General features: G+C 47.1%; 1 protein-coding gene across 1 annotated transcript; it reads right to left on the minus strand.

Annotated features, from left to right (window-relative positions):
- Window positions 1-4,745: 4,745 nt before the first annotated feature.
- Window positions 4,746-9,837, minus strand: LOC142576254 (uncharacterized). The gene is made up of 5 exons (XM_075686294.1): window positions 8,920-9,837; window positions 8,403-8,475; window positions 8,187-8,285; window positions 7,964-8,088; window positions 4,746-6,202 (listed from the first exon to the last, which is right to left on the minus strand). Exons 2-5 carry the CDS (start codon window positions 8,467-8,469, stop codon window positions 6,029-6,031), a joined length of 465 nt encoding a protein of 154 aa, XP_075542409.1. The 5' UTR covers window positions 8,470-8,475; window positions 8,920-9,837; the 3' UTR covers window positions 4,746-6,028.
- Between the last annotated feature and the right edge of the window lie 1,631 nt (window positions 9,838-11,468).

Raw genomic sequence — 11,468 nt, forward strand, 5'->3', positions numbered from 1 at the left:
GTGGTACGTCACGCAGAATTTGTTTTCGCAGCGGGCGACGTAATGGTGTGCGGCGTGGATCATTCGGTTGTCGTAATAAGTTTCTCTGACAGCACACAATAGTAACAAAGAGGTACGGGCATGTCCGCGCCTAGCGCAAATCTGATACGTTGAAGTTGGCGGCAGCGCTGCGGCACGGTTACCATCGTACACAACAGCGAGTGACTGGCGTAAGAAAGAGCGCGAAGGCCCTGCAGTGGGCGTAACTAGGCTGATGATGATTATTATGATTATTACTGTGAGATTAACAACACATCTTTTTGGTAAAATACTTTGTCGCTCTTAACTGATGTGGTGTTTCTCTTTATCGCGTTCCTTCAAGAGTGCACGTTCTTGCGCTTCATGCAATGTTAATTGTGAGCCACTATGCACGTATCAATAAGATTGCCAGTTTTCATGGCCCATTCACGTTGTCACAAATGTTTTGCTTACTTGGTAGATAATTTGCCTTCTCCTGCAGGAGGGCTCAATATGACTGCAGGACTGCTACTTCCAATATCGCAGCTGTTGCAGAGGCAACCGCATATGCCAAAGAGACTACAGCGGGTAAATGCATGATGCATTTCCTGTTACCCGTCTGAATTTTCGCGAATTGGAAAACAAATTGTGTGCCACTCAATCATGCTGTGCAGGCATCCTCAACAACATCACTGAGGGCTGCACTGAGCAGCAAAGTGACGTGGAAGTTGACCAGCATTCTGTAGAGCGGCCCAGCAGTCCGGGCGACGATGTTGTGTATGGTCTCGGTTATGACCGTGATTTGTTGTTAGAGTATACTAGTGAGGGGCGGGAGGATTCGCCTCCCTCTTCTCAAATGGTAAGCCCGTCTTTACAAATATACGTAATTTACTTATGGTTTCATCCTATATGAATATTTACTTATTCAAATGGTTATCTGTAAACAATTCGCCCACAGGTCAGCCCACAACGCTCGCATCTCACGAGGGCCAGAAAAAGGCAGCCCAGTGTGGGGGCCACGCTGCCCCACAAGTTCCAGCAGGAGACGGCAGCACACAGAACTTCCTGCCAACAAGGCCCACGTCCTGTTGGCAGTGTGTGCAACACAGCGGACCCAGAGAAAGACATCGCGGTGCCCTCCAGGAGCTCTCCAGGAGTGAATCGCTACTCCTCGGTTTTGGTCACCTGTCTGAAACATACCAAGACAGAGGCACAATACCACATTAGCTGAAGTAGCTAACATTTTGGTGAGGCGGCAGAACCAGAATTACTTGCAGCAGCCAGTAGAGAAAATGTTAGCTCAGCAATGCTGTGTGGCATTAACGAATTTCAGTGTCATCCCTCATTATGGTAGCACCTAAGCGTTACGATGCAATAGCAACTGCCAGCCATTGCTCGGGCTGATTACTCCTCCAATTCTCAATCTTGTCTGTGTTCTGCAGCCTCTCATTGGCTCACTGCCTGTGCCAGCATCCGTGTATCCACAGGCTCATTGCATGTCGTTGCACAGGTGTTGTCACAGCCCAGTCGCAAACATGTCATGTCCCGACAAAGTTGCCGAGCCGCACCACTGCTGTGTAAACAGCTCGCCTCTGTCGGTGTGTCTTCTGGTCAGGAACTCGACAGGCCCCCCTCGTTATGGCGGGAGCCCGGCACTAGGATGCGATAGCTGTTACCCTTAGCTCGGGTGCCTCGCTCCCCGAATTCCCAACGGTGTCGGTGTTCTGCAGCCTCTGACCGGGCCACTGCATTTTCCAGCATCCGTGTATCCACAGGCTCATTGCATGGGGTTGCACAGGTTTTGGTACATCCCGGTCGCAAATATTTTGTTCCAGGGTCAGGCTGCAGAAATATTTCATGCTGCAAAAAAGAAGTTCCTCCATTGCATGACGCTTGCATTAATGTTTCATGTGTGTTAGCAATTCTTTGTTTATGTTTGATCTTTCCTTGCTTGTTTGTGTTTTGCTTTCTTTATGTTGGAGCCTCAAGTAAACGGAATCCTGGAGTTGCTACTCAGATAACCAATTATTAGCTTTACAACTATTGTGTTGGTGCTGTCTTACTCGCATGTACTTCCTTCGATCAAACGGCTGGAAAACCAGGGGTGCGATCGCGCAAACAGCTCGCTTTTCCGTTCTCTCGCTTGCCCTCTCGTGATTCGTTGGCGCCCGCGCGTTTCGTCACGGCCGCCATTGCGCCGGGGTGGGACCACAAAATGCGCTTACGTCACACTCCTGTCAATCATTCCAAAAGCGAGGGGAAACTGCCGCTTTCGTGGAACGGTCGACAAGGGCATTCGTTTCGAAGAATGAATGGCCGTTGCCATAGCAGCGCTAGTAGCAGACGATGCGCCTGTCGTCTGCTCATAATGTCGTCGCTCGCCGAATATGGCTGGCCCTGGCGGGGGTCGAGTTTTTCGAGATTAAAACGCGATCCGCCATCGCCGAACGTTAGCGATGTTAATTATGGAAAACAACTGTGATCACAGTGAAATTAAATGTTGCGCCTGCGCTGTGATAAATATAAATAGTGCTGTTTTAATTTTGATTGATCCGAGTGCATTTGTCGAGAATGCTCGCCGTTTCACGTTGTGCTCAGAGAATCGCGTTCATTGTTCGACGGTTTGTTTGGCGTTCACGAGTCGCGATGGCCGCTCCTATCGTCGCGCTTTTGGAGTCGCTCGGGCAGCCTCGGCAACGCATCTTTCGGGACGCATTTGACGAGCTTACCGAGGAAGAGTTCCGCGACCACTTCAGGCTCTCGAAGCGCACTGTGCGCTGGCTCTGCGAGCAACTGGAAGACGCCATCGGTGGCTTTCGGACCGGTGGCATCACGACGCAAGACAGGGTGCTTTGTGCTCTCCGTTTCTTCGCGACGGGGAGCTTCCAAAGATCCATCGGCAGCGAAGAATTCGTATCCATGGGGGCAAGCTTCCGTGAGCGAAAGCATTCACGCAGTTGCGGAAGCAATAACCGTGGTGGGCCGGCAACAGGGCTGGGTGAGCTTCCCGTTGACAACGGCCGGCAAGGCTAGTGCAAAGGCGGCCTTTGCGGATCGGGGCCGCATTCCCGGTGTTGTGGCCTGTGTCGACGGGACGTTCATAGCGATCAAACAGCCCGAAGGACTCAGCCCGGGCGAGACCGCGGGCTTCATGTCAAGAAAAGGCTTCTACGCCTTGAATACCATGATCGTAAGTACTCACGATCTGACATTTTTTTTGCACGCTGTCATCTTTTATTAGGTTATCGGTTTTATGTAATGCCGTCGTAGTCTGTACAATACGGGTACCACGTAAAGCAATATCGATCGTGATCGAGCCCGTTCGGAATTTAATTTCTCGGTCCAGATTGACTCATTTGCTTAAGCTGCGGGAGGCAGGTAATCGCGGTTGATAATTTCGAACCGAATCAAATCGATCGATAGTGCCCTTGCAGTACGGGTATAAGAGTACGCATTGAACAACCAAGGCGGCTATGATGAGCGTTAATTCACAATTCTCTCGTGAATGTAGCTTTTCGCACATTTCTTGCAATAATTAAAGAAGACTATTTCGGAGATTGCTTTTTACTAATGTGAGAAAGAATGCAGCTGTGTCTGGGAAAGAATTATGAAATCATGTTGGTGCAAAAACATTTCATTCAGACCATTTATCTGTCCGCATGACGTGAAATATGAAAATATTCCAGCTCAAATTGCTTATTCTGAACCATTTTCCGCCCGTTTGTTCTGCCCTCCAGGTGTGTGATGCCCACATGCGCATCGTGGACATCGATCCCCGTTTCCCCGGATCGTGCCACGACTCCTACGTGTGGAGGCACTCTCCACTGTTAGGCCGCCTCACACGTAACCTGCGACGTGGAGAATGGGTGCTTGGTGAGTGCTGCAGACATGTTGCAATCAGTGAAGTATATTACACAGTTATGTTTCCAACATGCAGGAGACTCAGGCTACCCTCTTGAGCCATGGCTGCTGACACCTGTGCCAGGCCATCCAGGCATTGACACTCCGGAGGGGCGCTACAACCAGGCCCATGCCTCCATGAGGAACGTTGTGGAGAGGGGTATTGGCGTCTTGAAGGCAAGGTTCCGGTGCCTTCAAAGGTACCGGACACTCCTTTATGAGCCCAAGGATGCAGCCACAATCGTGGCAGCCTGCGCCGCTCTCCACAACATTGCTTTGAAGGCAGGGGAGCCGGAGCTGCAGGACAGTGATGAGGAGGCCGATGACAACCAGCCACCGCTGCAACAGGGCTTGCCTGTGTCTCAAGGGCACCACATCTGCCGGCAAGAAACGCCCAGAGAGCTGCTGATGAGAGCAAAGCAGATGAGGAGCCAGGTTGTCAACCTGTTCTCTGCGGCCCCTAGCTGGCGTACCACTCACCTGCGTGTGCTGCATCGTCGGCTGAGGCAGCAACAGCAGGCTCATCGCGCGGCTCAACCGTAAAGCCAGGTGAGTTCTCCAACATAGGCGTGAAAAGGCAAACCTCATAATGCCATTGAAAAATTGAAATGGTCGCCCTTGATAAAAAGGATGCAAGGCATTTTCAAAAATATTTGTTTTGATTAATACTGAAATCTCTATTGCGGATTTTCACAGGGTGTGTCACAGTAACAAAAGGTTCAGAAACAGTGGAAGAGAGACGTTAAAAAAGTGTTGCTGGGCAACTTAGTTCCTGATGGGAACGCAAATTCAAGGAGAATACAAAAAACAGCACAAGCACCTGAGCGGGTGTGCTGCTGCATCTCTTTTCCGGGTTCTTTTTTCTTTTGTAATTTTATTCTTGAAATAACTAGAAACACAAAATACAAAATGACACTGTTATAACAGGGAATTTTGAAAACAAAACAGACAGAGGTAGGTTTTGCACAAAGACATGTCGTGCCATTTCGACATTTTTGTCCACCCCTGTAGCCAGCTGGGTAGCTAGATTGAAACGTCACAAGAACATTTCATTTCACACTGCAACGGGCACATTGTTCATGTAGTATATTCAGCCAGCATGGAGTAAAGCCAAGACATGGTGTAGCTCAAGGAAATGGAATTACTTTAATGTACTCCATGGTTCCAACTTTGTAAACATCCTCGTGTCACAAAAAAATACAGATAAATGTCAGCCGCTACATGTTCAGCATTCAGATACACCCCATATAATACAACATATCTGAAGTAGTAACAGTGACGAAATATGTCACAATGAGCTGGACTAACGTGCTGCTGTAGCAGGAAGCCTGCAGGACGTGTGTATGTCACATATCACAGCACCTTGAACTACTCTTCAGTATCAGGTACAGTAATGCACTCCATAGCTGTAGCTTAGCATATATAAAGTTACATGGAAGTAGTAGCAAAAAAATATCACAGCAGGAGCCTATGTGGCTAGCCAGAAGTGCTTCATGTAACACTTATTATCCTCTCATTATAAAAGTGGTAAGCATACAAATAAAAAGCATCATGCAAGCCTGACTAGCATTCTGTACTTCGATATAAATGGCAGGAATAACATGACCTAGTTGAAAACAATATGACTAATACTGTTTTTCTCCGCGTACAAGGCATCAGCTGTTAGCTGGAGAATCCCCATCAGGCGCCAAATCAAGAGTTAGCTTCACTATATGTAATGTGTAACGCAATTCTAAAGCAGCCATCTAGTGATTTCAGGTAGACACTGGATATGGAACCTTGCAAGAAAAAAAATTGGACCTCAGTGCAACAACACAGAGTACAGAAAGAGCAACGCTAGCAGGACTGCCACCTAACTCATATGATTGAAACACCCTAAACATATTAATGATACTTGCTAAAAAATACTAAAACATACTAACGATAAAGTTACAAAAATAGTATGCAATTTCTTGTGCACATAACGGAAATAAGGTAACTATTTAATTTCTGCTACCTTCGAGTAACATCTCAAAGTTTAGAGATCACTAAAAAAATATTTAAATGTGCAAAACAAGGTCAAAGTTATAATGAACGAATAATAATGAATAATAGAAAAATACAAGTAATAAATAATAAAACTTCAAATTGTCTATTGCCTCCTTGCAGCCACTACCTCCTGCATTAGCTGGCCCAAGAGCTGCGAAAGCTGCCCTACTGGCCGCAGTGCCTCCGCTACTTGGTCAGCCTGCCGCTCCACAGCAGCCACGACCCGCTCAGTAGCTGCAGCCAGCCGGTCTACGCCCTGGCGGATACCACGAAGGAGCTAGAAAGAAATCATTACGTCAGCATCCATTCCCGCACAATCGGTCAAGCACCTCTACAGCAAAGTGACCTGCATAACGAAAGAGTAATTATGTTCGGTCGGTTCCTAGTGTGAGGCGTGCTGTGCACAATGTTTACAAAGTGAGCTGTAAAACGGATGATTTTGGTGGTCCCAAGCACTTTAGGTATAAAGGCGCTCAACTGCATGTATGCTCATTCAGATTACCATATGTTCATCAGTTATGGGGACAAGGACAAACACTTTCTATGTTATTGTCTGTCTGCACCATTGTATCTGTTTTTTGTTGTTGCTTTTCATGTAGTTGTGCAAAGAAATATCAATACCATATGTACTTTTATGCTGTCGAGCCGCCGGAAAGTTAACAGATGGCATATCAATAAGTTTGGGATTGCAAATGAGCAAGCGACCATGACATGTATCACTGTAGCAAAGAATGCTAGGCCCTATGTTGCATTTTGTTGCAAAAGCATGTATTGGACCTTGTATATAAATTGTTATTCAAGCATTGCAAGCTGTCGCACTGCCATTATATGTGATGTTTCCCAGCCTTCCAGAACAAGTTAGCAACTTCAAACTTTGTGGAAATAGCCACAGTCCTGAGTGCATTGTGTGGCAAAGTTTTCCTCTTACTGCCTTAATTACAACCATTGCAACTCATTAATCAACAGTGTTCTTTTTTATGTTTCAATAGTTTATTGAGGTTTGTGTTCTCCATCGTCCTCAATGAACTATGCAAGCTATAGTGTTTCTAAGTGCGGCAAAATAAAGGAAACTTTACGGCGATGTGCAGGCTAAATTTGAACTGTGAGTTAGCTACCGCCTTTGCAAATAATTATGAAGATGAAGGGCCCAGAGCATTTTAGGTGTTTTACATATGCCACTCAATTTACCCCGCTGCCTTGGGAAAAATGTTTCAGACATGAATATTTTTGTGTGATGGGGGAGAACTATCACAATCAGCATGCGCAATCCGATGTGTGTGGTGCGATTACAGCATATGCGGAAAAATTCATTAGCTAATACTTGAAAGTGGGCGGCCAAGGTTTGAAACGAGTAAGTCATATGAGGCAGTGTTTTAAAACGAGTGATTTAATTACAGGCAACTTGCCATGTTTATGAAACTGCTCAAAAGAAAGAGCTTTAGTGGAAATAGGAATGTATGAAGCTGTTATTGTGTGATTGATTGCAAGTGTCCCTGTTGTCTAGTCCACCCAGTTATTGCCTGTTGCAGAAATGCTAATGGCAGTGATTATTTGGTTAAAACACGGTGGCGGGCTAGTTGGTTAGAATCCATGGTAGAGTGTATAAGCGCGACTGGACGAGGACGAAGAAAGAAACAGATACACAGACACAGCGCTTCACTTTCAACTATATATCAACCATATATAGTTGAAAGTGAAGCGCTGTGTCTGTGTATCTGTTTCTTTCTTCGTCCTCGTCCAGTCGCGCTTATACACTCTACCATGGCAGTGATTACTGTGTTTGAAGCTGTTACATTGTGTTGATGATTGCAAGTGACCGTGTTTATGACCATGTATGTAATGTATGATGATGTTCTCGTCCGTCTCCCTTAGTTCGTCTCCCTTAGTCTTTTTTTTCAGTTCAGCTATTGAAACACGTGTTAGCCATGTATGTGAGTTAGTGACCTGTGCAGCTCATCAAATTGCTAAAAAAATGTTACACCTGTCTACTGTCATTCTATTACGCTCCACCATATAAAGCAGGCAAGGGCACACGCACTTCGTTTGTCTCGTCGTTCTGTACGACGGTTCTGGCGTAGTCGTCCGCGAGCCGTTCAACCAAGGCCTCCCGGTGGGATACCCGACGACGGCCTCGAGACCGGCGCTGCACCCGGGGTTGGTAGCCTGGAAAAAGTACTACTTTTTAATGAACTTAACGCACACCTACGTTACGTCCAGTGCATTCAAGCTGTGACATTGCAGGATATTTCCTGTTCACTTACTGGTTCTCACTCCGCCAGGGCCAGCTGCAGGCTGTGCAGTGGCTGGAGGGCTTCGGGGCAGTGGCTCAACAGGGACCACTCCTGGCTGCTGCAGCGCTCCTATATTGGTTATAGAGGGTACATTCACTCAATGGTTAGAGTAGAAATAGTTTGCGTTCCTTATATACGAAACAGATTCCACAAACAAGAAGGCAACAGGGAAGAGCAAAAGCTTACCTTCACGTGAAAGGCCGCTTGTTCCAGCGGTGGTGCCCACAGACTGCGTTTGCACGGTCACCCCCATGGCGGGCTGCATTATGTATAAGATGCGAAGAAGCAGTTTTGTCAAGTTTGCGTAATCTGCTCCTCCCAATATGCAACTAACGTAGAGTTATGATAGCAGAAAAAAATCTCTTGAAATCCCAGTAGTAAACCATCTTGTGCATGCCAGCAGCAAACACATGCACATAAAGGAAGAAAAACTATATCTGTTATACCAGTGTCACGCAGGCACTTTTGATCTGAATCGATCCCGATCGGGGCAAAATTTCTCTATTTCTATTGCCTCCCTTCGCGGAATGAAGAAAGGAGCCAGTGGGTGTCGAGAAATTCTATCTAAACTGGGCGCGATCGCGAATGAAGCGGCCTGCGTGACTGGGGTATAACATTGCTTACGCGATGCAGTATACACGGCGCAACTACTGTAAATTACTGCCGCGTCCTCCCTTTTTTGGTGCGTTTGTCAATGGCTTACCTCGTCGAGCGGTTGGTAGAAGGGCTCGCACACTCCGGTCACCGTGGAGGTGCCCACTAAGGCGATGACACGGCCACGAAGGCCGGGCAGACGGCCTCCACCCGTGCCGCTGCAATTACGGACAGCATTGTAAATATCGCGAGCAACAGAACCGCTCCTCGCACTCACCTTTGACTTGCGGAAGCAGCGGCGGCATCTCGGCGGGAGAGAAATACTTCCTTCCGCCAAAACACCTGCCACTGTTCGGCTGTCTTGGCGGCCGGGCCCTCTGTGTTCAGCAGGGCGGCGAGCTCACTCCAAAGCTGCCGCCTACGCTCCACCGTGCACTCCTGTGCGAGTGCGCACGATGTCCGCACAAGGTACGGATGGCCCTCCATGAACGCCACCAACAGTTCACGTTGGTGTGGCGACACGTGAGGGCCAAGCCTGACGTTCTTGTGGGACGACATTTCGAAACTGACGAACAGCGATTTTGCAATTGAACTGCGCGCTCCCGTCAATTTCTTTTGGCGTGTGCGATACCACCTAGCGGACTAAACCAAAATATATGCCGCTTAAATTAGTTTTCTTCTCTCGCATGACATTTCCGAGGTAGATTATATGTTGCATCAGTAAGAAATTTTTTCTTATATTACGTGTTTAATTATTAAAGCATCACAAACATTCTGCACTTAATGTATCGTCCCCGATCGAAGCCCAAACTGGTGACGCAAACTTCCTGGGCTGGGCTCGCTCGTTTATTGGCTGTGCTCTCCCTCCCGTTCTCACAAATCTTGCGGACGGCCTACTTTGTGACGTCGCAGCCAGACCGAGAGAACGGAAAAGCGAGCTGTTTGCGCGATCGCACCCCAGACCACTGCAGTGGAACTCCCGGCAGCACCATGCCTAGGATCACTGGACAGAGAGCGTGGTCCCCAGGTGACGGTTGGGGAACCTGCTGTTGCGCTTTACAACAACGGCAGCGGTGCTTGCACCTCGCGGACCAACAGGCCTTTCTTTTTTTCCTGGATTCCTTTGGGTAGCCCAGCTGAACTTTGGGCTGCAGAACCAGCGTATATTGTGGAGCTGAATAAACCTGCTACAGTCGTGTTCCCTAACCTTGTGTTCTGTTGCTTGTGACATTGCCATTGCGATGCGGCTACTACGCACCTCGCGAAAACCATTTAAATTGTCTGCACTACGCTAATGACGTCTTGCCTGCACTTTTTGATCTCTCCGCTACATATTTCTATTTGATGACTGTAGTTATCCAAGTAATAATTGTGACGAGTACCTGCGATTGCACAGAATATTACATGACATAGGCTAGCAACGATAACTGCCAGTTGTGGTTGCCGCTTGCTCCTTAGGGCATCTCTACACCTTGCCAACTGGTATGTAGCCTTCTGCACCTTAGCTACATCCGTCTCAACTTATTTTGCTGTGCATTGTTTTGCTGAAAGCTATTTACATCGGTGACTTTTTCTGTTTGATCTATTTACCATGCCGAGACATTCAAAAAAGCAACGGGGAACTCATGTGGCACCTTTTTTTTTCTGCAGAAATGCTGCAGCACACGAAACACGTGTTGTATCAGCCCACCTGATTTTTTTTCTGGTTTGTTTTTTGTGCTGTGATAAATTGCTGCATGGCCCGAATGTTTGCCAGGGGTATCTGAAACTGGTACTCACACAAAAGACATTTTTAAGAACAAACCACAGTTGATGTGAAATGCAAATCTTGATACCAGGCTCTGCTATGCCAAGAACTTTTTTTTATTGCGCTCAGGGCAATGTTTTAGCAACATGACAATGCAATGTCAGATAAGAATATGCCTTATATTGCATCTCTGACAGTGAAATGTTTAGTTTGCGGAATACACTTGGCTGTACTCTGCCATGTCGAGGAGCAAAGCAAATTTCACATTCTTGCTTGGTACTCTGCATTTGGAAATTTTAGCAGCGTGTACTGGATATGAAGCTTTGTAAAAAAGTCAAGGTTTGTGGAAGTGGCAGCGGAGCCGTTGGATAGATGTTTCGCTGTGGGAGGGATATATCTCTTGGTTTCCTATAATTTGTGGCTTATATCAGGCAGTGGCGATGTGCTTAATTCTTTTGTTCTTACTTTAGGGTGTAGGGCTGTTTGATTCGTCTGCACCACTCCGAACCAGTTCACGGTAGTGCACGAGATGGTCGGACAATGTGCACTTTTCTAGCGCCTTTTAAACAAACGGTTTGGTGCAACGGGCACCATTGCAGCACAAGCTGCATTAGCACTATCCCTGAGTAATGGACACTGCAAAAATGTTACTGAGCATTCGCGAGGAAGGGGGATGTTTTTCCAACCAAATAGCCTCGACCAGATGCTAGCAAAACTTCTTTCCATTCAGCTCTCGTCCCTGCCTTTCCTTTATTTCGTTTCTCCCTTTCTCTTTGCACAATGTGGATCTTACAATAGGGTGGCACATTCCCACAGAATTCTTTTTGAAAAGCCTTTGTGGTGTCCGTGCACCGCCGCTGCAATGTGCAGGGCTTTAGGCACCTACAACGAGGAAAGCAGTATGTGAACGA

This window comes from Dermacentor variabilis, chromosome 3 (genome assembly GCF_050947875.1).
Source record: "Dermacentor variabilis isolate Ectoservices chromosome 3, ASM5094787v1, whole genome shotgun sequence".
Classification (NCBI taxonomy): Eukaryota; Metazoa; Arthropoda; class Arachnida; order Ixodida; family Ixodidae; genus Dermacentor; species Dermacentor variabilis.

Excerpts from the sequence above, each read along its gene's own strand:
- LOC142576254 (XM_075686294.1), bottom strand. The coding sequence starts at position 8,469 with ATGGGGGTGACCGTGCAAACGCAGTCTGTGGGCACCACCGCTGGAACA. Across the intron at positions 8,089-8,186 it reads CCCTGGCGGAGTGAGAACCA|GCTACCAACCCCGGGTGCAG; the intron begins GTAAGTGAACAG and ends TACTTTTTCCAG. Across the intron at positions 6,203-7,963 it reads AGAACGACGAGACAAACGAA|CTCCTTCGTGGTATCCGCCA; the intron begins GTGCGTGTGCCC and ends ATTTCTTTCTAG.